The following is a 22,741-nucleotide window of genomic DNA, read 5'->3' as shown; positions in this document are numbered from 1 at the left end:
GAAGACGCGAGCTCGCGGTGCCCCGCAGTTGAGGGGGTGGGTCGGGGCTCGGGTTTGGTCTCACCTTCCTTTCAGCAAAAAATGTTAGCCCATTTTTGTCCTCCCCTTTCTGAACTCATCTTCTAGTCATGGAAAGTTCAGGAAAGAGCTATTTGCCTGTTGACGTTAAGCGCTGCTGCTGCTGCTAAGTCGCTTCAGTCGTGTCCGACTCTGTGCGACCCCATAGACGGCAGCCCACCAGACTCCCCTGTCCCCGGGATTCTCCAGGCAAGAACACTGGAGTGGGTTGTCATTTCCTTCTCCAATGCATGAAAGTGAAAAATGAAAGTGAAGTAGCTCAGTTGTGTCCGACTCTTCACGACCCTATGGACTGCAGCCTACCAGCTCCTCTGTCCGTGGGATTTTCCAGGCAAGAGTACTGGAGTGGGTTGCCATTGCCTTCGACGTTAAGCCCTAAAGCCGCCTTAATAGGAAAGCGTGGTAACGTTTCTTCACGGTGTCTTTTTAAGTAAAAGTCACTAAAGTCCTTCGGGATATGTAGTCTATCCTAGTGACGCTGGAAGGAAAGCCCGGGGTCCTACTGCAGAGAGAAAACCAGGTGAGAGCGCGAGCGGTCGCCTCCACCGCATCAGGCGGGGCCTCCCGGAGCGCGGTGTTCTGGGTCAGGAAACCTTGCCCTTGGGCCTCGTCCCCGCATCCCACCCCCGCCTCCTGCTCCAACGGGCAGACACTGAGCGGCCCCCTAGGTGTCCTTTGGTCCTTTCCGATCTAACTCGGTCAAAGAGAAACAGCAGACCGTAGAGAAAGTGCTGAAAGCAGACTTTATTCAGTGAATACTGACAGCAGGGGAAAGAGCTGATCGAGCTCCATTCCGAAACGGGCGAGGGGATCGGAGCGTTTTAAAGGGAGGATGAGGGGGAGGGGGCTCAGAAGAGGCAGCAGTGAAAAACCAGAGTTGGTCAGTAGAGAGGCAGGCCAGCCGTGTTTGTCAGCGGGCAGTTACTGAAGTTAGGATGGGTCCTCGCACAGAAAGTGGGAGACAGAGGCCCTATCCTTGCTTACATTTCAAAGGAATGGCTCCCAGTCTTTGAGAGAGACCCTTTGGGCCGTAAGAGAACCATCTTCACAATTGCAAGCCCTTTTAAATGAATGCTCTAACAAAGGGCAGTCAAGCGACCTTCCTGGCGCTTCAGTGGTTAAGACTCTGAGCGCCCAATGCGGGCTTACGCGTTACCCTGGCCAGGGAACTAAAATGCAGCATAGCGCTGGACAAAAGAGAAAGAAAAAGGATGACAGGGGCCTGTGTCAGGTGTCGGACTTTCTCAGAGAGGAATTTAAAATTTATTTTTAATTGAAATATAGTTGTTTACAACGTTGTGTTAGTTTTAGGTGTAAGGCAAAATGTTTTAGACTAAAATGTCATATTTTAGTTAGAGAAAGGGGTGTGGAGGTGGGAGAAAATTGACAATAGACACCGTAGGCAAATTAATTAGTATGTTAGATGTTAACAGCTATGAAAAAAGAAAAAAAAAATCGAGGAAGGAAAGGAGATGGGGAACTGCTATAAGGAGGCAGGTTGCTGTGATGATTTCGGTAGTCAGGGGAGGCTCCCTGGAGAAGGTGACAATGTGAGCAGACTGGGGTGGGGGGGGAGGGGACTGGTCATAGGGCTGTTTGGGAAGAGCATCCCTAGCAAAAGGACAGAGCAGTATGTGGAGAATAGCATGAAGGTCCTGAATACAGAACAAAATTTATGAATGGTACCGAAACTGAGAGAGGTGACTGCGTGGAGACAAGAACTGAGGGTCTTGTAGACCTTTGTAAGGGTTCAAGTCTGAGTGAACCAGAAGTTTCCAGAAGAGAAGCAGCTTCATCTAAACCCTCCACATCCCACCCCCACCCCTCTTCCACACTCCCCTAGCAAAGGAGAGAAAATCACTCTGGCTGTAAAGGTGACAGAGCGAAAGCAGGGAGATCCATAGGAGACCCGCGGAGTGCAGGCAAGATGATACTGGCTTTGAAGGGCGGCACAACGTGCCACAGCAAATAATACCATTTTGACCAAAAGAGTAGTTTGAACTGACGGCACTTAAAGAGCACCAGGTGGCTGGCTAGGCGGTTGGCAGCCGGCTCCGCGGTGCCCTCTCCTTGGCCCGGCCTCCCGCACCCCACGCGCGCATCCATTTCCCAACGCCTCTCCCCTAGCTCTCTTCCGCGCTTTCAGGGAGCGGTCCCCACTTGTAGAAAGAGGGACGGCGGAGAGAAAACGAGGCATCTTGAAACTCGCTGCCCCGATGCCGGCCGACACAAAGGCCGGGCCGCAGCCACCCTGCAGGATTGCCGGGACCTCGCACCCGCACTTGGCGCCCTGGCGGCGAGCACACCGGTCTCTTCAAAGGGGCTTCCGACGAGTCCGGACGACCTCACTTCGGGCGTCTCAGTGTGGTGTTGAGGCATTTCCAGAAAAAGTAAGGTCCCCGGCCACGTGGTGGCGCGCACCCTTCGATAGCTCAGCTGGTAGAGCGGAGGACTGTAGATCCGACACGTGTGGTCATCCTTAGGTCGCTGGTTCGATTCCGGCTCGAAGGAGATGCTGGTTGCTTTTGCTCCCCAGTGAAAAGCAGGGGAGGTTCTCACCAGGTGGCTAACTTTAGTGCTGGGTCCTTAAGGCTAAATTGGGAGAAAGAGATTGAAGTGGAGAGAGCACCCAGAAGGAAATGGGCTGGATTGTCATCAAGAAGGAGCAGCTTCACTTTGGGGACAGACTGGTTTGGGTGTGGGTACAGAGAACAGCAGGGAGTGGTACTTTCTCCCTCCCTTCCTGTGGGAGGGAAACTCCAGAGACTGCTTACAGGTGGAGTCCATCTCAGAGGACTCTACACTTGAGCCTCCGCAGTATGTTACCCCAGTTAGAGCACACAGTGCGTCTTTCTGCCTCCCCCCACCCCCGGCTGGGACTAGCCTTGACTGCAGGCCCCTGACTCCTCCGTATCCCCACCTCGCGCCCCAGGTCCCCCGATCTGAAGCCTCCACCTTCAGTGCCTCCCACCACGTGGCCTACTTCGAAGCTTCTGCCAAACTGCGCCTCAACGTGGATGAGGCCTTCGAGCAGCTGGTGCGGGCCCTCCGGTGAGCTGAGCCCCCTTCCCGTGATCCTCCTCGTCCCCTAAGCCCCTGCTCCACCCAAACTCACCAGCCGATGGCAGTGTGGCTCTCTGAAACCTCAGGGGCCCGGGGCTGCCGTCCCCGACCCCTGAGGCCTTTTTTGGTTCTGGTTCTGATTGAAGGCAGGAAGAGAAGGGGAAGGCAAAGGATGAGGTGGTTGGATGGCATCACCGGCTCAATGGACATGAGTTTGAGTAGGCTCCAGGAGTTGGTGATAGACAGGGAAGCCTGGCGTGCGGCAGTACATGGGGTCGCAAAGAGTCTGTCACTACTGAGCGCCTGAACTGAACTGAACTGCCTCTCAAACCGGAGACTGTGTTTCTGCTTTGTCTTCCTCTCCTGGCAAACTCCTGTGGTCAACCCACCCCCACCCACCCACCCACCCTGTTGGTCTCAGCCCTTCTAATCGTCCCACTGCTAATATGCGCCGACCTGGAGTCTTTGGAGTCTGCCCCGGCCTAGAGGGCTGTGCTGCTGCAGTCTGACCGGTGCCCTTCCAGAAAGGTCCGTTGCTCTGCGGATGCAGAGACCCCAGCCTCGAATGATACCATCTGTAAAGACCAGCAGATGGGGCCAAAAGAAAGAACCTTAGGCTTTTGTTGGATCTATTCCTGAAGGGATGTGGAGGTGTAGAATCCATGGGGACCTGGGTTTGGGGAAGTGGGAAGGGGTGTGGGTTTTGGTTACCAGCATGGCCAACTATTCTGGTCCGGGTGTCACAGAAACTGGCAGGGGTGCTCTGAGGCACTGTCCCCCAACCTCAAAGGGGCAGAGGTGCCCGCTGCCTGGTCAGGGAGTGGCAACACACTGGGCTGAGGGAAGGCCACTTCACTGTGGCTTGCTGTGCCTCTGGAGGACTTTTGCTGGGTGGGCTAGCGATCTTGGGTGGTGGACACACACCAATGGGATCTGAAATGTTTGTAGAGTCCAATCTGGACACCCGTGCCTTCTGCCCCTCCCTCTGGATTCCAGCCCCATCTCCAGGAAGCCCACAGAACCTTGACCTCTTCCAGGAAGCAGCCCCTTATGCCCAGGAATTGGGGTAGGTGGGCGAAGGAAGGCAGCCAAGACTGGATACCTACAGGCCTGGTTAAGCCTGGATGCTCTGAGCCTGATAGCCTTCTCCATCACTTCACAGGAAGCCTCGCTGCGACCAGAAGTCATGGTGGGCAGGAGGGCGAAGGGGCACATCAGCTTCCACGGGAACTGAGGCTCTTAGTAGTGGAACATGCAAACCTGGAAAAGTGCTGATGTGCCGAAAAGTGAAGAAATGTACGGTGACTGATTTGGGGGCATATCAAGCTCACAGGAGCCAGTTTCAAAGGAGTCCCATTGCCAAATCAGGGTAATGATGATAATGGAATATAATCCATTGAGTAAAATAGGTACAGGACTTAATAGCAATGACACACCAGTATTCATCAACAAGAGGACTCATTTTAGTTTCTAATTATCATTCTCCAGCAAAAGGAGCCAGGGCCAATAAACGGAAGCACTTAGCCACTTTGGGGGCTATTTATCTTCCTTTAGGGCTTCCCTCATAGCTCAGTTGGTAAATCATCTGCGTGCAATGTAGGAGACGTTGGTTCGATCCCTGGGTCGGGAAGATCCTCTGGCGAAGGAAATGGCAACCCACTCCAGTATTCTTGCCGGAAGAATCTCATGGCAGGCTACAGTCCATCTTCCTTTGGGGGTTCTCTTGTACATGTAAAAAATCTGCCTTTTGGTGGGGCCTGCACAACTTTAGGGATCTTAGTTCTTTTATCAGGGACTGATGTCCTACCCCATCAGTGAAAGCCTGGAGTCCTAAACATGGATCTCCAGGGAATTCCCTCCAGGTTCTTAAAAAAATTTTTTTTTAATGTATTAAACTAGTTGATTTACAATCTTGTGTTAATTTCAGGTGTACAGTTGAGATTATTTTCCATTATAAGGTATTGAATATAGTTCAATTGCTATGTAGTATATTATTTTTTTGTTTTTTAGTATATTGTTTTTTATACAGTGTTCTACCTATTAATCCCGTACTCCTAGTTTATCCCTGCCTCCCAGATTTGTTTGTGATTGTTTTCGTTTTATAAAGCTTTTTTTTTTTTTCAGATTCCACATGTAAGTGATAGAAGACTCTTGAGAGTCCGTTAGACTTCGAGATCAAACGAATCAATCCTAAATGAAATCAGCCCTAAATATTCATTGGAGAGACTGATGCTGAAGCTTCAATACTTTGGCCACCTGATGCGAAGAGCTGATACATTTGAAAAGACGCTGATGCTGAGAAAGGTTGAAGGCAGGAGAAAAAGAGGTGACATACAGGACGATGATGAGATGGTTGGATTGCACCACCGACCCGATGAGCAGAGATAGTGAAGAACAGGTAAGTCGGGCTTGCTGCCGTACAAGTGGCCGCACAGTCAGGCATGACTGAAACAATCAATAAATGACTTACATATATTGTATTTGTCTTTCCCTGACCTTTTTAATACTACAAACTGCAAAACTTGTTTCGAGAGATCTTTAATCAAACAGGAACCTCTTTTTCCACCTGACCGGGTAACGCTGAAAAAAACCCCACAGTTCTTGGAAAAATAATGTTTGCAAAAGCATCTCTGAAAAAAAAATGAGATAAAGCCAAAAACACAACTCAAAACTGTTCATTACTCTGCTAACCAAAAAATCACAAAACTGTAAACTAGAGAAAGTATTTTCAGAAGAAACAAAACACTAGAAAACACAAATACGCAGTTATCCATATTCTTCTATTGGATAAACCAGATTAATCAGGGGAAAGCGCGAACGCAGTCCCCCACTACCACAAATTATGCAGTCGAGTTTCCCACATTTGGGGAAATCGCAGGGGTCAGCACATCCGGAGTGTAATGGATAAGCCTCGCTCTGGGAAAACCATCTTCGTGATCATGGTATCTCCCCTGCCAGGTAAGTATGAGTTGCTACCCACCCACCGCCCACCACCCTCGAGCTCGCCCCACTCTGCACGCACGGTCACTTCCCTCGCACCACCTCCGCACACTCAGCTCCTGCTCGTCCCTCGGCCCGGCCTCGCTCACCCGAGGAACAACCTCAGGAACCTCCGCGTGTGCACACGCAGGACACCGAGGCCCGGGAGGAGCGGGACCAGCAGCCTCCGCGCGCCGCTCATCTACATACGCCACGCCCCCTGCCGGGATGCCCCGGATGTCCTGTTCTTCCACGCGGGGGCGTGGGACCTACTAACCCCACCCGAGACTCGCCGGTGTCTCATGAGGGGAACGCGTGGGCGAGCGGCGACCCGTCTGGACCTGGAGTGGGAACCTAGGAAAACACGAGACCGCAGTGCCCCTCAGTTGAGGGGTGGGTCTGGACTCGAGTCTGGTCTCTCCTTCCTTTCAGCAAGAAGAAAATATCAGGCCTTTTTTGCAGTCGTCTGTGTGAACTCATTTTCTAGTCATGGAAAGCTCAGAAAAGACCTATTTACCGGTTGACATTAAGCACTAAAGCCTCCTTAATAGGAAAGCGTGGTTATGTTTATTCACGGTGTCTCTCTAAATAAAAGTGACGAAAGTGCTTCGGATAATGTAGCCTATCCTAGTGATGCTGGAAGGAAAACTCGGGATTCTGTTGCAAAGAGAAAACCAGGTGAGAGCGCGAGCAGTCGCCTCCACCGCACCAGGCGGGGGCTCCCGGAGCGCGGTGCTCGGGGTCAGGAGCCCTTGCCCTTGGGCCTCGCCCCCGTATCCCACCCCAACCCCCACCCCCGCCTGCTGCCCCAACGGGCAGACACTGATTGGCCCCCCAGGTGTCCTTTGGTCCTTTCCGATCTGACTCGGTCAAAGAGAAACACAGCAGACCGTAGAGAAAGTGCTGAAAGCAGACTTTATTCAGTGAATACTGACAGCAGGGGAAAGAGCTGACCGAGCTCCATTCCGAAATGGGGGAGGGGATTGGGGCGTTTTAAAGGGAGGATGAGGGGGAGGGGACTCAGAAGAGGCAGCAGTGAAAAACCACAGAGCTGGTCAGTAGAGAGTCAGGCCAGCCGTGTTTGTCAGCGGGCAGTTACTGAAATTGGGATGGGTCCTCGCACAGAAAGTGGGAGACAGAGGCCCTATCCTTCTTGCTTACATTTCAAAGGAATGGGTCCCAGTCTTTGAGAGAGACCCTTTGGGCCGTAAGAGAACCATCTTTACAATTGCAAACCCTGTTAAATGCTCTAACAAAGGGCAGTTAGGCTACCTTCCTGGCGCTTCAGTGGTTAAGACTCTGAGCTCTGCATGGGGGCAGGGGTCACCCTGGCCAGGGAACTAAAATGCAGCATACAGAAGCCAAAGGAAAGAAAGAAAGAAAAAACGGAGATCAGGGCCCTGTGTCAGGTGTTAGATTTTTTGAGACAGGATTATATATATTATATATACTGTAGACTCTATTCGCATGTTATTACAGAATATTGAGTATAGTCCTGTGTGCTATACAGTAGGTGCTCTTTATCTGTTTTATATATAGTAGTGTGGATATGTTAATCCCCAATTCTGTCTTCTCCCCACCTTTCCCCTTTAGTAACCATAAGTTTGTTTTCTATGTCTGGGATCAGACAGACATTTTAATGGGGGTGGAGGTCAAGGCAGGGACAGGACCTTATGCTGCTGAAAGCCAGGCTTGAGTCTGGTCAAGTCTCTTAGTGCAGGAAATGGTTTGGAGGGGTTGCTACCTTGCTCTATTTTGTGACCAAAGAAGATACTTCTGCACATCCCCCTGGGCAAACCCTGGCTACTGGCCCCTTCTTTTATATCCTGATCTTCTCTTTGACAGTACTGGGCACTTTTCCACTCAACAACTATGTGTTGAATACCCCATGCCAGACACTGTTCAGGAATTTGGCAACAAAAAGGCCTCTTGATACTCATATTTTACTTAGAGAAAGGGGTGTGGGGTGGGAGAAAATTGACAAGAGACACAGTAGGTAAATTAATTAGTATGTTGCTGCTGCTGCTAAGTCACTTCAGTCGTGTCCGACTCTGTGCGACCAGAGCTATGAAAAAGAAAAAAAAGGAAAAAACCAAGGAGGAAAAGGGGATGGGAGTTGCTATAAGGAGGCAGGTTGCTGTGTTGATTTCGGAGGTCAGAAAGGCTCCCTGGCGAAGGTGACAACGTGAGCAGACTGGAGGGAGGAGGGGGCTAGTCACGGGGCTGTCTGGGAAGAGCATCCCTAGCAAAAGGTCAGCTAGACCAGTGGGTCTGGAGAATAGCAAGGAGGTCCTGAATACAGAACAAAATTTAAGAGTGGTACCGAACCTGAGAGAGGTGACTGTGTGGAGACAAGAACTGAGGGTCTTGTAGACCATTGTAAGGGTTCAAGTCTGAGTGAACCAGAAGTTTCCAGAAGAGAAGCGGCTTCATCTAAACCCTCTTTCCCACACTCCTAGAAAAGGAGAGAAGGTCACTCTGGCTGTAAAGGTGATAGAGCGAAAGCAGGGAGATCCATAGGCGATCCGCGGAGTGCAGGCAAGATGATACTGGCTTTGAAGGGCGGCACAACGTGCCACAGCAAATAATACCATTTTATTCAAAGGAGTATTTTGAACTAACGACACTTGAAGAGCACTTAAAGGGCACTTAAACGCTCTCTTCAAAGGGGTTTCCGACCAGCCCGGATGGTCTCACCTCGGGCGTCCCAGTGTGGTGTTGCAGCGTTTCTGGGAAAAGTAAGGTCCCCGGCCACTTGGTGGCGCGCACCCTTCGATAGCTCAGCTGGTAGAGCGGAGGACTGTAGATCCGACACCTGTGGTCATCCTTAGGTCGCTGGTTCGATTCCGGCTCGAAGGAGGTGCTGGTTGCTTTTGCTCCCCAGAGAAAGGCACCCCGCCCCCGGCGCCTCTGCCCCGCCCGACACCCTGCGGCAGCGCAGCGACCTTCCTTCTTGGCCAGAGGCGGGAAAGCCTTTCGGGGACACCCGCACACCCCGCGTTGGCCGTGGCCTGGGGACTCGCCTGCGCCGTCTCCTGCCCATAGGCCGCACACAGGCCCACAGCGCGGTGGCCTCCGCCGCGGGCTTTTATTCGCTTTCCCACCCCCACTCTCGCCCAGGCCCAGCAAACAGCAGCTGCGCTCCAAAAGCCCTGGAGCGCGGCCAACAAGCACCCAGGCCGTCACAGAGTCAGGGACAGCAGGGCACCCTTTCTGAAACCCCCTCAATGCCGGCTCAGCCCCCAGCTCTGCCCCCTAAAGGAAGGTCACAGTCTCTGTTACTCCCAGTCATAATGCTTCAACCTCCCAACCTCTGTCTCTCCGTCCCTGTCTTTCATATAGTCTCTGCAGGTGCAGACTCGGGGAGACAGAAAACCTTCCCAACCATCTTAATCTATTTGTGGAGCAGAGCTACCACCCGGAGATCTTCGGAACCACTGCTAATGGAACAGTAAATGCGATGGAAACAGAAGATTGAAAAGTAGTTGCTTATCAGGATTTGCTCTTATTTGCTGTCCTGAGACCACCATGAGACGTCTGACTTAGCCTATTGGAGGATGAAATATGGGAGTGAAGATGAAATATGTCTGCTGAGGCCCTTAGACCAACCTGCCTCAACTGTCCGACAAGCTGACTGCAGCTGTATAAGTGAGCCTACGTCAATGCCACAGAGCAGCCCAGCTGAGCCCAACTGCAATTGATAACCCAAAGGATGGTGGGCAAATAACATGGTTGCTATTTTTTAAATTAATTAATCACTTTATTTATTTGCCTGAGTCAGGTCTTAGTCACCATTGCCTAGGCTTAGTTTCTCTGCAATTTTTAACCACGGGACCAAGGAAGTCACCCACATGGTTACTATTTTAAATTGCTAAGTTTTAGAGTAATTTGTTACACAGCAGTAAATGACTGATACACCACCCTAACCAAATAATGAATGTTAACACCATCAGTAACTGAACAAACTGGCTTCACATGCTGCCAATGTGATGCCCACAGGAGGACACTGGATTAACTTGATAGGGCTATCATAATAAAGTACCACAATCTGGGTGGTTTGAAACAACAGAAATTAATTTTTTCACAGTTACGAAAGTTAGAAATCCAAACTCAAGGTGTCAGCAGGACCATGCTCCCTCTGAGATTCTGGGTAGACTCTGTCCTTGCTTTTTCCTAGCTTCTGGAGGTAACAGTCAATCCGTGACTTGCAGCTACAAGTCACTGCAAGACCACCACTACAAGACCACTGCAATCTGTCCTTTGTCATTACATGGCATTATATATCTCTGTCCTTACACAGCATTTTCCTCTTATAAGGGCAATATTCTTACTGGATTAGGGCCCACCTTACTGAACTTTTACTGAAAGAAAGCTGAGGGCCGAAGAATTGATGTTTTTGAACTGTGGTGTTGGAGAAGACTCTTGAGAGTCCCTTGGACTGCAAGGAGATCCAACCAGTCAATCCTAAAGGAAATCAGTCCTGAATATTCATTGGAAGGACTGATGCTGAAGCTGAAACTCCAATACTTTGGCCACCTGATTTGAAGAACTGACTCATTAGAAAAGACCTTGATGCTGGGCAAGATTGAAGGCAGGAGGAGAAGGGGACAGAGGCTGAGATGGTTGGATGACATCACCAATTCAATGGACATGAGTTTGAGCAAGCTCTGGGAGTTGGTGATGAACAAGGAAGCCTGGCCTGCTGCAGTCCATGGGGTCACAAAGAGTTGGACACAACTGAGTGACTGGACTGACTTAATTATATGTACAAAGATTCTATTTCCAAATAAGGTCGTGTTCATAGGTACCAGGGATTAGTATATTGAGGTGTGTTGTTTTTTTTTTCCTGGGGGAGGGGTGGCAGGACACAGACATAATTCAACCTGTAAACGGATACAGTATCATTTATGTTGTCTACCTGTCAAAAAATACATACTTGAATGTAATTAGGAGGACATACAGGACAATTTAAAAATCAAAGGCTATTCTACACAATAATAACTGGCCTGTAATTTTCAAAAATGCCTGCATAATGAAATAAAAAAGACAGGGCTGGGAGTTATATCAGATTAAAATTTGTTAAAAAATCAGGATACATAATGTAACACGTGATTCTGAATTTCCCTTTGCTATAAAGGATTACTGTTCATACTGTTCATGGGGTTCTCAAGGCAAAAATACTGAAGTGGTTTGCCATTCCCTTCTCCAGTGGACCACATTCTGTCAGATCTCTCCACCATGACCCGCCCATCTTGGGTTGCCCCACGGGCATGGCTTAGTTTCATTGAGTTAGGCAAGGCTGTGGTCCTAGTGTGATTAGATTGACTAGTTTTCTGTGAGTATGGTTTCAGTGTGTTTGCCCTCTGATGCCCTCTTGCAGCACCTACCGTCTTATTTGGGTTTCTCTTACCTTGGGCATGGGGTATCTCTTCACGGCTGCTCCAGATGTTACTATGTGTTATCCAGACAAGAAAGTACAGGTAGAAGCCTGAGGAGCTTGGAACAGGTGGAACCAGGGCTTGGAATACAGCCAAGTTGCTTGCCCCACTTGGTAGCTGTTTCTTTCCCAAATGGGCATTATTTGTAAGCAGATAGGGTGTTGGGGGGTCCCATACTCGAGAGGAACTGGTTCTCTCTCTTCCCAAGAGGTCTCAGGAGACGACTCCTTGTAAAGAGACTTCTGTCGTTTTAGAACATCACTTGGCGTGGACCTCGATCACTCACTTAAAAACATCCCACCAGCAGCGCAAGCAGCGGGGACAGCGCGGCGGGTGGAAGGGACATTTGCAGGAAGCCTGCTCTGGGCCAAGGTGGCTTCGTGAGGCCGAAACACAGGCAAGATGGGAATACCAGACCACCTGATCTGCCTCTTGAGAAATTTGTATGCAGGTCAGGAAGCAACAGTTAGAACTGGACATGGAGCAACAGACTGGTTCCAAATAGAAAAAGAAGTTCATCAAGGCTGTATATTGTCACCCTGTTTATTTAACTTATATGCAGAGTACATCATGAGAAACGCTGAACTGGAAGAAGCACAAGCTGGAATCAAAATTGCCAGGAGAAATATCAATAACCTCAGATATGCAGATGACACCACCCTTATGGCAGAAAGTGAAGAGGAACTCAAAAGCCTCTTGATGAAAGTGAAAGTGGAGAGTGAAAAAGTTGGCTTAAAGCACAACATTCAGAAAACGAAGATCATGGCATCCGGTCCCACCACTTCATGGGAAATAGATGGGGAAACAGTGGAAACAGTGTCAGACTTTATTTTTCTGGGCTCCAAAGTCACTACAGATGGTGACTGCAGCCATGAAATTAAAAGACGCCTACTCCTTGGAAGGAAAGTTATGACCAACCTAGATAGCATATTCAAAAGCAGAGACATTACTTTGCCAACCAAGGTCCGTCTAGTCAAGGCGATGGTTTTTCCTGTGGTCATGTATGGATGTGAGAGTTGGACTGTGAAGAAGGCTGAGTGCCGAAGAATTGATGCTTTTGAACTGTGGTGTTGGAGAAGACTCTTGAGAGTCCCTTGGACTGTAAGGAGATCCAACCAGTCCATTCTGAAGGAGATCAGCCCTGGGATTACTTTGGAAGGAATGATGCTTAAGCTGAAACTCCAGTACTTTGGCCACCTCATGTGAAGAGTTGACTCATTGGAAAAGACTCTGATGCTGGGAGGGATTGGGGGCAGGAGGAGAAGGGGATGACAGAAGATGAGATGGCTGGATGGCATCACTGACTCGATGGACGTGAGTCTGAGTGAACTCCGGGAGTTGGTGATGGACAGGGAGGCCTGGCGTGCTGCGATTCATGGGGTCGCAAAGAGTCGGACACGACTGAGCGACTGATCTGATCTGATCTGATAAAGGATTACTGGGAGAACTGAGCAAATGGAATAATGTCTATAGAATAAATAAGGTATCAATGTTAATTTCTTGACTTTTATCAAGAAACACTGGGGTTAGATAAGAAAATCCTCTATTTTTAGGAAATATTCACTAAGAAAGAAAACTTCCTGAGACAACCAATAATCAAAAAGGGTGCTTGGGACTTCCCGGGTTGTCCAGTGGTTAAAACTCCATACTTCCACTGCAGGGCGGCGCCGGCGTGCGATTCCATCCCTGTCGCGGGAACTAGCATTGCCCCCACCAGAAAAAGAAAAAAGGAAGAAGAAAACAAAGGGTGCTATACCACGTGTTCTAGGATCTTTGAGCAGTCAGGACCTCAGGAAGCCTTCCCTAATCTTAACATCACCAGTCATGCCTCTCGCCTCCCTTTGCTCCCTAGCACGGACCACCCATGATCGCGCAACAGTTCGTTCAGTCGTTTTGCTCACGTTTGGGGAGGAGCCACTTGATTCCGAGAAATAATCTTCATGTACGGAAGAGGAAAAGACAAATCTGGCGGTTGAAAGGGCAGCCTAGTCCTTCAGGATGAAAACGTGATATTTGCGTGTATTTGATTTTCAGGGACCATCCAACGCCTCACCCAGCCCATACACATCTACCCCTTACAGGGACGCTTTGCCCTGATAGTCTGATTTTCTTTCGCTGTTGCAAGATTAGATTACTACATAATCTGAAAGAAAGATCATGGACGAGGACTAAATTTCATGCTAAATTTATGACGAAACTCTGCTCTTAACTATTTAACGTCCGATTGACATTCTGTTGCGTGTCAATTTCAGTAAAAGAAAACTGAAACCAGACCCAAGCCGGGACCCACCCAGTCCCCCCTCAACTGCGGGGCGCCGAACGCCGCGAGCTCGTCTTCCCTGGTCCCCTCTGCAGGTCCAGACTTGTCGCCACGCGCCACGCCCCCCCCTCCCCCATCGGAGATATCGGCGCGTCTCAGGTGGGGTCAGTGGGCTCCGCGGTCCCCAAGGCGAAGCAAAGGACGCCGGAGACACCCACGCAGGGGCGTGGCGTATGTAGATAAGCAGGCACGCAGAGGTTGCTGGTCCCGCTTCACCTGGGTCTGCGCGTCCTGCGTGTGGACACGCGGAGGCTCCTGGGGTTGGTCTAAGGCTGAGCGAGGCCACGGCGACAGGCGTGCAGGGGCGGAGGGCCCGGAGTGTGCAGAGTCGGCTGAGGAAGTGACCGTGCCTGGAGAATGGAGCGAGCGCGAGTGTGCTGGGCGGTGCGTGGTTGGAAACTCATACTTACCTGGTAGAGGAGATACCATAATCACGAAGGTGGTTTTCCCAGGGCGAGGCTTATTCATTGTACTCTTGATGTGCTGACCCCTGTGACTTCCCCAAATGTGGGAAGCTCGACTGCATAACTTGGGGTAGTGGGGGCCTGTGCTCGTCCTTTCTTCTGGTAATTGTGAATACAGTTAAAAAGGGACTTGCTTGGTGTCTGGGTATGTGTATTTCAATGTTTTATACCCAAAGGGATTTGTAGAGGTGCTCTTTTTGTTTTCTGCTATAAACTTGCTGTTAGCTATTGTTGTTGTTCAGTGCCTCAGTCCTGCTGATTCTTTGCCACCCCATGAACTGCACCATGCCACCTATAGAAGTTTGCTCAAACTCATGTCCATTCAGTCAGTGATGCCATCCAACTGTCTCATCTTCTGTCGCCCCCTTCTTTTCTTGCTCTCAGTCTTTCCCAGCATCAGGGTCTTTTCCACTGGTAGCCAAAGTACTGGAGCTTCAACTTTAGCATCAGTCTTTCCATTGAACATTCAGGGTTGATTTCGTTGCTGTCCAAAGGACTCTCAAGTCTTCTCCAGCACCAATTGATGCTTCTTCCAAAGCATCAATTCTTTGGCTCTCAGCCTTCTTTATGGCCCACTTCTCACATCTCACTGGAAAAACCCTAGCTTTTTATGTGGACGTTTGTAAGCAATGTGATGTCTGTTTTTTTAATATGCTGTCTAGATTTGTCATAGCTTTTCTTCAAGGAGCAAGCATCTTTTAATTTCATGGCTGCAGTCACCAACCACAGAATTTTGGAGTCCAAGAAAATAGTCTGTCACTGTTTCATTCTCCTCTCCCATCTATTTGCCATGAAGGGATGGGACCAGATGTCATGATCTTTTGTTTTTTGAATATTGAGTTTTAAGCCAGTGTTTTCACTCTTTCCAACAAGAGGCTCTAAGTTCTTCACTTTCTACCATAAGGGTGGTGTCATCTGCATACCTGAGGTTATTGATATTTCTCCTCTACCCATAAGCAGTGAAAAATCAACTCCTTTTACACTATGTGCCCACTGGAAAAAACATCCAGTTGGAGCCTCACTGGCCTCAGGCAGGCTTGCCTCACCTTTTTCACTTATTTCCTCTGGTCACTGTCCTTGCTCACCACATAAACTCCTAATCTCTCACATCCTTGGTTCCCACTGCAACCAACAATGACTCCCCAAGCCATTTCCACAGACCAGGTTGCTCCTCTTCCTCTCAAAGCATAGAGTATCTCCTGAGGGAAACCATTTTTCTCCATTGCTGTCCTGTCTCTGCCACTAGGTGTCCTCCTCTTGCACCTCTGCCACGCTAAAGCTTTATGAATGCCACAACTCAATCGACAGCAGTGAATCCAGGGTGGGCTATTTTTAACAGGGACTAGCAGTGAGCTATGGAATGTTTCAATTGTTCTGGAGGTACAAAGTAAATTTTTGCCCTAAGACTTCAAAGGAGTAACACACATTCTTTCCCAAGACCCTTGGATAGTAATAACTCATTTATACATGTATTTATTAAGCACGCCTCACCTCCCCACACCCATAATCGTCACCTCCAGTTTACCCCATTCCGTCAAGCATTCTAAAATGTAAACCAAAGGTCAGGGGATGTACTTTCCACTGTACTTCCTTCCTAGAAAAAGGCCACCTTGGTAGAAACAGATTAGTTGATGGCTGTGTAGAAAATTGTGAACTTGCTATTTTTTAGCATTAACACAGCATCTTCACATTTCCAAAGCACTGTACCAACATTTATTAATCCTCACAACACCCCTGTGAGGTAGGTCAGTATATCCTTCATGGTGGAGAAACAGGCAAAGAGCTCAAGTGAACCCTATGGTCTGAGGCCACAAGGGCAGCTGGTGAAGGGACTGCCCTTGAATCCAAAGGCTGGGGCCCTCCACCCCACGTTCACCCACTGGTGGGCATCACAGGGGCATATTCTCACCAGTGAAGGGCACATGGAGGACAAAACACAATCTCTCAGCCAACACAAACATGGACAATTCAAACACACTGAGGAACAACAGTAACAGAGAGGAACACTGAGCAGCACACCAGCGAGGCAAGAGACAAGCAGCAGAGGAAGTCTGGAACCATAGTAACTAGCCCTGAGACCCAGGCAGGCGGTCTTCAGAATGGTTTGCAAAAACAATTAGGAACACACTGGAGGGGTGACCAACCCAAATGCCTGTGGTTTCTACATGGGAGACAACTTAGAGTGGAAAAATCCAACCACTCGAGCTCATTTTAAACCAGGAAAAACATAATGGTCATTCACATTAGAAAGGTCAATCATATTTGTAAAGTAGCTACTGACATTACCTTAACTTTGTACCCTAACTTTTATTCCAAATATTCCAACTTTTCCCCACTGACAAGTACTATTCCCTATAGCAGGCCTCTTTCTCTCTACATACCAATCTATACTCTGGCATATGTCTCATGGTTAATTGGCTGAGCTAGAGGTGGAATCCTGGAAATTACAACAGACCAGAGTCTCTGTTCCAGTTTTACAAACAGCGGTCTCTAACCTGTCTCTGTCCAATTCCATCTTATACAAAGTGCTCAAAGCACCCAGAGAAGCAGTTCATTCTTCTGTAAAGCGGTGAACTTGGTTCCATATGCCATTTTAAAAGAAAGAAAGAAAAGCCAAGACCTGCACTGTAAAAGCATAGTATAGGAGTAGATTATAGCTACTCCAAATTTGAGAGTGATACAATGACCAGAGTTAAAAACTATCACTGTTATCACTGTTTATTTGACAATAGTTGGTTTAGTCTACAAGTTTAAGGCAAACATACTAATGCATTTGCTTTTCTTCAGAAATCATACTTATAAAGAGTACATAAAGCCTGTCCCAAAACTTCTAAGAAACGTTCATTAATTAAAATAAGTCTGATTAAGATGCTTTACCAGGATACAAGAGTGAACTATGGTGGTGTATAATGTTTTTTTTTAAACAAAATTTAAAAAAAAAAAGGTAATGGCAATCCTTATCTTTGTTTAAACCATGTATTTTTGAAAGGGTTAAACTTCAGAAATTATTTAAAGGTAAATAAGATTGGCAGCCAAAAGGAATACTATTCATAAAATAAACAGTTATTCATAAAATAAACAGTTATAGAGGCTACTTAAAAAAGACAGAACTTTGGACTTCTGAAGAGGAGGAGGGCACGATGATGGGCAATTGTCCAGGGCGCAGGTGCGCAGGTGCCACCACGCAGCCCGCAGACCCGTGGGTGGCACTGATCCATTATTTTTCAGAAAAAGGGAGAGGAGATGCACTCTGTCAGCTGTTTCTTTCGTTTCCAGTGAGCAGTAAATGCCTAACATCATTAATAAAAAATAAAATCTGAAGGAAGGCAGCCCTTTTTAACTGGAAGGCAAGAGTGTGGCTTATGTGTCTCCATTGAGCACTGCCAGGCAGTTCTGCAGCAATTGTAGATTACCCTGCAAAGGAAGGGAACAGCAACAGTGAGCTTCAAATAGTGTGAAAAAGTCTTACTGAAAACACATGGCATTAGAAATCACATTAAAATACCAGAATTGTGAAAACAGTCATTATGTAGAAATAAAGGTTTAAAGACATAAAATTACAGAATCTGTTCCATGCACAATAATATTTTCCACATACTAGATGCTTCAGTAAGTTTCTATCTAGACTAATATATTAATATTTGGCATGCACTAGTGAGGGTTATAAAATATGCCCTTTGTATACCGATTAAACTACTGAGCATGTTCTGATGGTAAGACAGGTTCTTATTCTTTAGCTATTAAAATATACATTAGCTTAGACTTATAGCAGTTTTATAAAAATAGTAAGATCACACACAAGTATTCTACAAAAGTCATACCTAAATGCCCACTTATAAAACATGTGAACTGGCATCCAAATTTAGGAACATACAAAAGTAAATTTAAGTATATTGACGTTACAGTAATATATTAACAGGAGTGAAGGAAATCCTTCTCCTTAGAAAGTCAACTAAAATGTATAAAGATGGAATTAGAAAATGACCATTTGGCAATCATCACAAATTAACTGACTCAGGCAAAAAACATGAATGGATGCTATTATGAGACTTAAAATGCTAATACTGTAGCCATTAGCTATGTACAGCTGCATAATTAAAATTTCTGTTAATTAAAATTAAATGAAAACTCAGTCCCTCAGGTGCATTATCCACATTTCAAGGGGTCAACAGCCACACGTGACTAACGCCAACCACACGGGTAGTGCTAATGAGAGTACTTCCTCCATGGCACGAAGTTCTACTGGTCAGTGCTGGTTGAGTGATGGGGTATTTAACAGTCTCAAGTACCTCCCCACAGTATACCTCTTAATTCCAAAGTATAAAACAGCAACTCGGCCACTGTGAAGCCTGCAGACATCACTTTAAGCAAATGATCAATGTTGTACATTGCCAGTAAGGCAGCTAATCAACAGCATGTATCTCCTCACATGCGATGCAATGAGACCATCTGAACATCACTTCTGTGTGGGACACCTTCCCAGAGTGCAAAACCCAAACGCAGGAATCAGACAAACCCAAACTGAGGGACATTCTACGGGCCTGTATCCAATGCTGCTGCTGCTGCTGCTGCTGCTAAGTCGCTTCAGTCGTGTCCGACTCTGTGCGACCCCAGAGACGGCAGCCCACCACCAGGCTCCGCCGTCCCTGGAATTCTCCAGGCAAGAACACTGGAGTGGGTTGTATCCAATGCTACAAAACACAAAGACTCAGCAACTTCCCCAGACACCAGAAGTCTAAGACGACAGGTGCACTGAATGCACACGATCTCTTCACTCCTTCTGCCATTAAGGACATTACTGGCACAACAAGGGAAATGTGAATACAGGTCTCTGGGTTAGATAACAGAATTATGTCAATATTAATTTCCTCACCTTTATAATTGACTATTTTAAGAGAATTACTTGGTTTTAGGAAATTCACACTGAAACATGTAAAAGGAAGAAGCATAGAATCTGCAACTTATTCATATGGTTTAAGACAAAAATAGGTATGTACAGGGATGTGTGTGTAAAGAGAAACAGGGAAGAAGGGAGAGAAAAAGACAAAATAGATGTGATAACACGCACATTTGGGGAATCTGGGTGAAGAGTATTCAGAAATTCTTTGTACTTTCCTTGCAACATTTCTGAAAGTCTAAAATTAAGTGAAAATAAACAATTTTAGATGTTTAAGTTACTGTCAATTTTTGGCCGGTATAAGAACAGAACTGTGACAAATGACTCTAAGCCTGCCAATCGTCATGAAATTACCTTCTTACAGCTGCACCCCCCAACGGGAACCACCGAGTCACGAGATGTATGTGCTGCAGGCTGACACCTGCCAGATGCCCTGCAAAAGGTGTACCTTGCTCTGCACCTACAGTAGGGTACGTGGGGACTCACGTCACACCCCCACAGCTGGCTCATCACTTTTTTTGTTACTGCCCCATCATACATTTTTTATTTCCTTAATAAAGAATCTGAGCCTATTTTCAAGGAAACAAAAGTGACCTAACTATCGAGTTTTCTGTTATAACTAGACTTCAGTTATGTGGTAGAGTCATATATGTCAGTTATAATAAATAAAATCCAAAGTAGTTTCAAACATCTTGCTGTAAATTTAACCGTTATCTACTCTTTCTGGAATGGTTTACTTGGATCCTGGGACCAAAATGAGATTTTGTTCGGACTTAAAAAATCAGTAAGAAATCTGAGACAACAGAGTTCTCCAAGCTCAGCACTCCTGACACGGGGGCTGTGATCCCCTCTTGTGGGGGTTCTCTGTGCATCGGAGGATGCTGAGTAGCAACCCTGGCCTCTGGCCTCTCTATAACCTACCCATCCTGATTGGTGACAACCATAAATGTCTCCAGAAATTACTAAATGTCTTCTGGGGGGCAAAATCACTACTAGTTCAGAACAACTGGACTAGAACAGCTGTGAGAAACTGGCACCCAAAGAACATACCTCAGAAAGAATTTGAAAAAGTACAAAATCTGGAAACCAGAAGCTAACACCAACCTATAGCATGGGTCAGTGAACTCTTTTTGTGAAGCGCTAAACAGTAAACATTTTAGACTTTCAGAGACGTTTGGTCTCTGTTTCAACTACTCAGCGTTGCTGCAGTAGTATGAAAGCAATCATAGACAAAGTGTAAGTGAATAAGCTTGGCTGTATTTCAATAAAACTTTATAGGTTAAATTTCAATAAAACTTTATAGGTTAAATGAGTTTCATATAATTAGCATGTCAAGAAGTATTATTCTTTTGATCTTTTTATAATCATTTAAAGACATGAATGCTATTTCTGACTCACAGGCTGTACAAAAACAGGTTATAGTTTGTCAACTCATCCTTAATCTATAACAAAACCCGTGATAGTTTGTAACGTCTTTAAAAAGAACATAAGCAGTGAACATCAGAAAACCAACACAGGCTCGATCCTAATGTCCTTCACAGATAAAATGGAGAAATAATGGTGGATAATAGTATAAATAAGTGAATTCATAACTATTCAAATAAATATAACCAAATAATATTAATAAGTTAGTATCAATTAGCATAGAAAGAACAGAAGGGAACTAAAAGTTTTTTGGTGCCACTTTTATAAATTAGATTAACAAACACTGATTCCTTTAATCCTGATCAACCTTTTAAATCAAAACTTAGATGAAGACATAAAAAGGAAGTTCATACAAACTGCAAATATCAAACAACTGACAGGAAAAACTAGTGTAATAGTCAAATACCACATGATCAAACCCAAGTTTCCAAAAGATCTCAATGAGCTGGGCTAAGACTAGCAAGCTAAAATTTAACAGACACACATGTGGCCTGCAATTACATTTTTAAAATAAATGCTCAGTAAATGAAAAAGTTCTAGAGATCCGGTATACAACAATGTGAATATACTTAACACTACTCAAACTTCACATTTAAAAATGGTTAAGATGGGAAATTTTATGTTTTTTAACCACAAAAAATATGAATTTGAGAGTAACATATACACACTTTTTTTTTTTTGAAAGTTGCTAAGTTGTGTCCAACTCTTTGCAACCCCATGGACTATACAGTCCATGGAATTCTCCAGGCCAGAATACTGGAATGGGTAGCCTTTCCCTTTTCCAGGGGATCTTCCCAATCCAGGGATCAAACCCAGGTCTCTCGCATTGCGGGCGGATTCTTTACCAGCTGAGCCACAAGGGAACATACACATGCTGCTATATATAAAATAAACAACAAGGACCCACTGGATAGCACAGGGAACTATACTCAATATTCTATAATAACCTATAATGGAAAAGAATCTGAAAAAGAATATATACATATATGTATAAAACTGAATCACTTTTCTGTACACCTGAAATCAACGTAACATTCTAAATCAACTATATACTTCAATTAAAAAAACATGCTGCAACAAGAAATGTGTACAATAATCATTTCACACATGCAAAAGTGTTCCCATTTTCAGGTATAGTATTTTAAATGAGCAATGACAGTAAAGAAAATTTATTTTTTTAACTAGTCAAAAAATGACACTGTTTCTCCATATTAGGTACTGGAGTCTTGCAGAGCTAACCATTAGAGACACTGCAGATACTATTCTTGCTGAAATTAGATAATCTTTAAAATCCCTCTCAAGTCTAAGATTTCCTATTTTTAAAATTAGTATAAAGTATCATAACAGACTCATTCCTAAATTTTAAGTCACTTAAATTGTTATATCTTTAATATGACACTACCTTTGCATGCTTCAGTTCTAACTCTGCCAGTTCCACTAAATTTTTTCTGAATGCAGCAACTCTTCTTGTCTTAAAATCTATAAGTTCTGTGAACAAAACAAATTAGGATTAACTACTTGTGTAACAGTGTAAAACATACCTGATGACTAAAGGTTAATATAAGAGTACCTTGTTTTGCAGATTCAGATATTTTTTCAAATTTCTGACAACATAACTGTTGGGATGTTTCAGCCTGCAGAACATCTTTATTTTTCGCTCTTGCTTTATCCAGTGCTTTATTGGCATTTTCATAATCCACTAATGACCTAGATCTTCGATAGAGGAGATCCTATAAAACAGAATGCTGCATGATAACACATGCTGCTCGTGTCTAGTAGCTGCTGCCAACCTCCCCCCACCCACCCCTAACAACCATCATCGGAGCTAACACTTACACACGGAATGCCACAGGTCAGTTACTCTTCCACATTTTTTTGGTAACAGCTTTATTGAGGTATAACTCATATCACCATATAATTCACCCATTTAAAGAGCACAATTCAATGGTTAATATGCACACAGAGTTGTGTACCCATCACTACACTCAATCTTAGAACATCTCTGTCACCCAAAAGGAAATCTCATGTCCATGGCAATCACTCTCCATTTCCTCCTACAGCCCCCACCTCCAGTCAT

General features: G+C 46.0%; 1 protein-coding gene, 1 long non-coding RNA gene and 4 other non-coding genes across 9 annotated transcripts in view; 3 read left to right on the top strand and 3 right to left on the bottom strand.

Moving 5' to 3' along the window:
- Positions 1-802: 802 nt before the first annotated feature.
- LOC147349276 (uncharacterized) lies at positions 803-5,704 on the bottom strand. Its single transcript, XR_015149756.1, has 3 exons — positions 4,248-5,704; positions 3,598-3,716; positions 803-2,670 (listed from the first exon to the last, which is right to left on the bottom strand). It is a non-coding gene; the product is annotated as an uncharacterized LOC147349276 (long non-coding RNA).
- TRNAY-GUA (transfer RNA tyrosine (anticodon GUA)) lies at positions 2,500-2,589 on the top strand. The gene is given in 2 exon segments: positions 2,500-2,536; positions 2,554-2,589. It is a non-coding gene; the product is annotated as a tRNA-Tyr (tRNA).
- Positions 5,705-5,943: 239 nt separating the features above from the next.
- Positions 5,944-6,107, bottom strand: LOC147349275 (U1 spliceosomal RNA). Its single transcript, XR_015150649.1, has one exon. It is a non-coding gene; the product is annotated as a U1 spliceosomal RNA (small nuclear RNA).
- Positions 6,108-8,889: 2,782 nt separating this feature from the next.
- Positions 8,890-8,979, top strand: TRNAY-GUA (transfer RNA tyrosine (anticodon GUA)). The gene is given in 2 exon segments: positions 8,890-8,926; positions 8,944-8,979. It is a non-coding gene; the product is annotated as a tRNA-Tyr (tRNA).
- Positions 8,980-14,280: 5,301 nt separating this feature from the next.
- LOC147349273 (U1 spliceosomal RNA) lies at positions 14,281-14,444 on the top strand. The gene has a single exon (XR_015150693.1). It is a non-coding gene; the product is annotated as a U1 spliceosomal RNA (small nuclear RNA).
- A 1,588-nt stretch (positions 14,445-16,032) lies between these two features.
- SNX6 (sorting nexin 6) overlaps positions 16,033-22,741 on the bottom strand; it is a 48,896-nt gene continuing 42,187 nt past the window's right edge. For all 4 annotated transcript variants that reach the window (XR_015149750.1, XR_015149752.1, XM_086363620.1 and 1 more), the window contains 3 exons: positions 22,235-22,394; positions 22,067-22,152; positions 16,033-17,756 (listed from right to left, as the gene is read on the bottom strand). Coding sequence is in view for 2 of the 4 variants with exons in the window: in XM_086363620.1 (XP_086219746.1) it covers positions 17,703-17,756; positions 22,067-22,152; positions 22,235-22,394 (300 nt within the window). In the remaining 2 variants the exon portion in view is untranslated. The remainder of the gene's footprint in view (positions 17,757-22,066; positions 22,153-22,234; positions 22,395-22,741) is intronic.

The sequence above is a fragment of the Bos grunniens genome, chromosome 21 (assembly GCF_055505025.1).
Source record: "Bos grunniens cultivar Pamir isolate PY7600 chromosome 21, Bosgru_T2T1.0, whole genome shotgun sequence".
Taxonomy (NCBI): domain Eukaryota; kingdom Metazoa; phylum Chordata; class Mammalia; order Artiodactyla; family Bovidae; genus Bos; species Bos grunniens.
The sequence above is the reverse complement of the archived record's forward strand: the minus strand, read 5'-3'. Positions and strand labels throughout refer to the sequence as shown.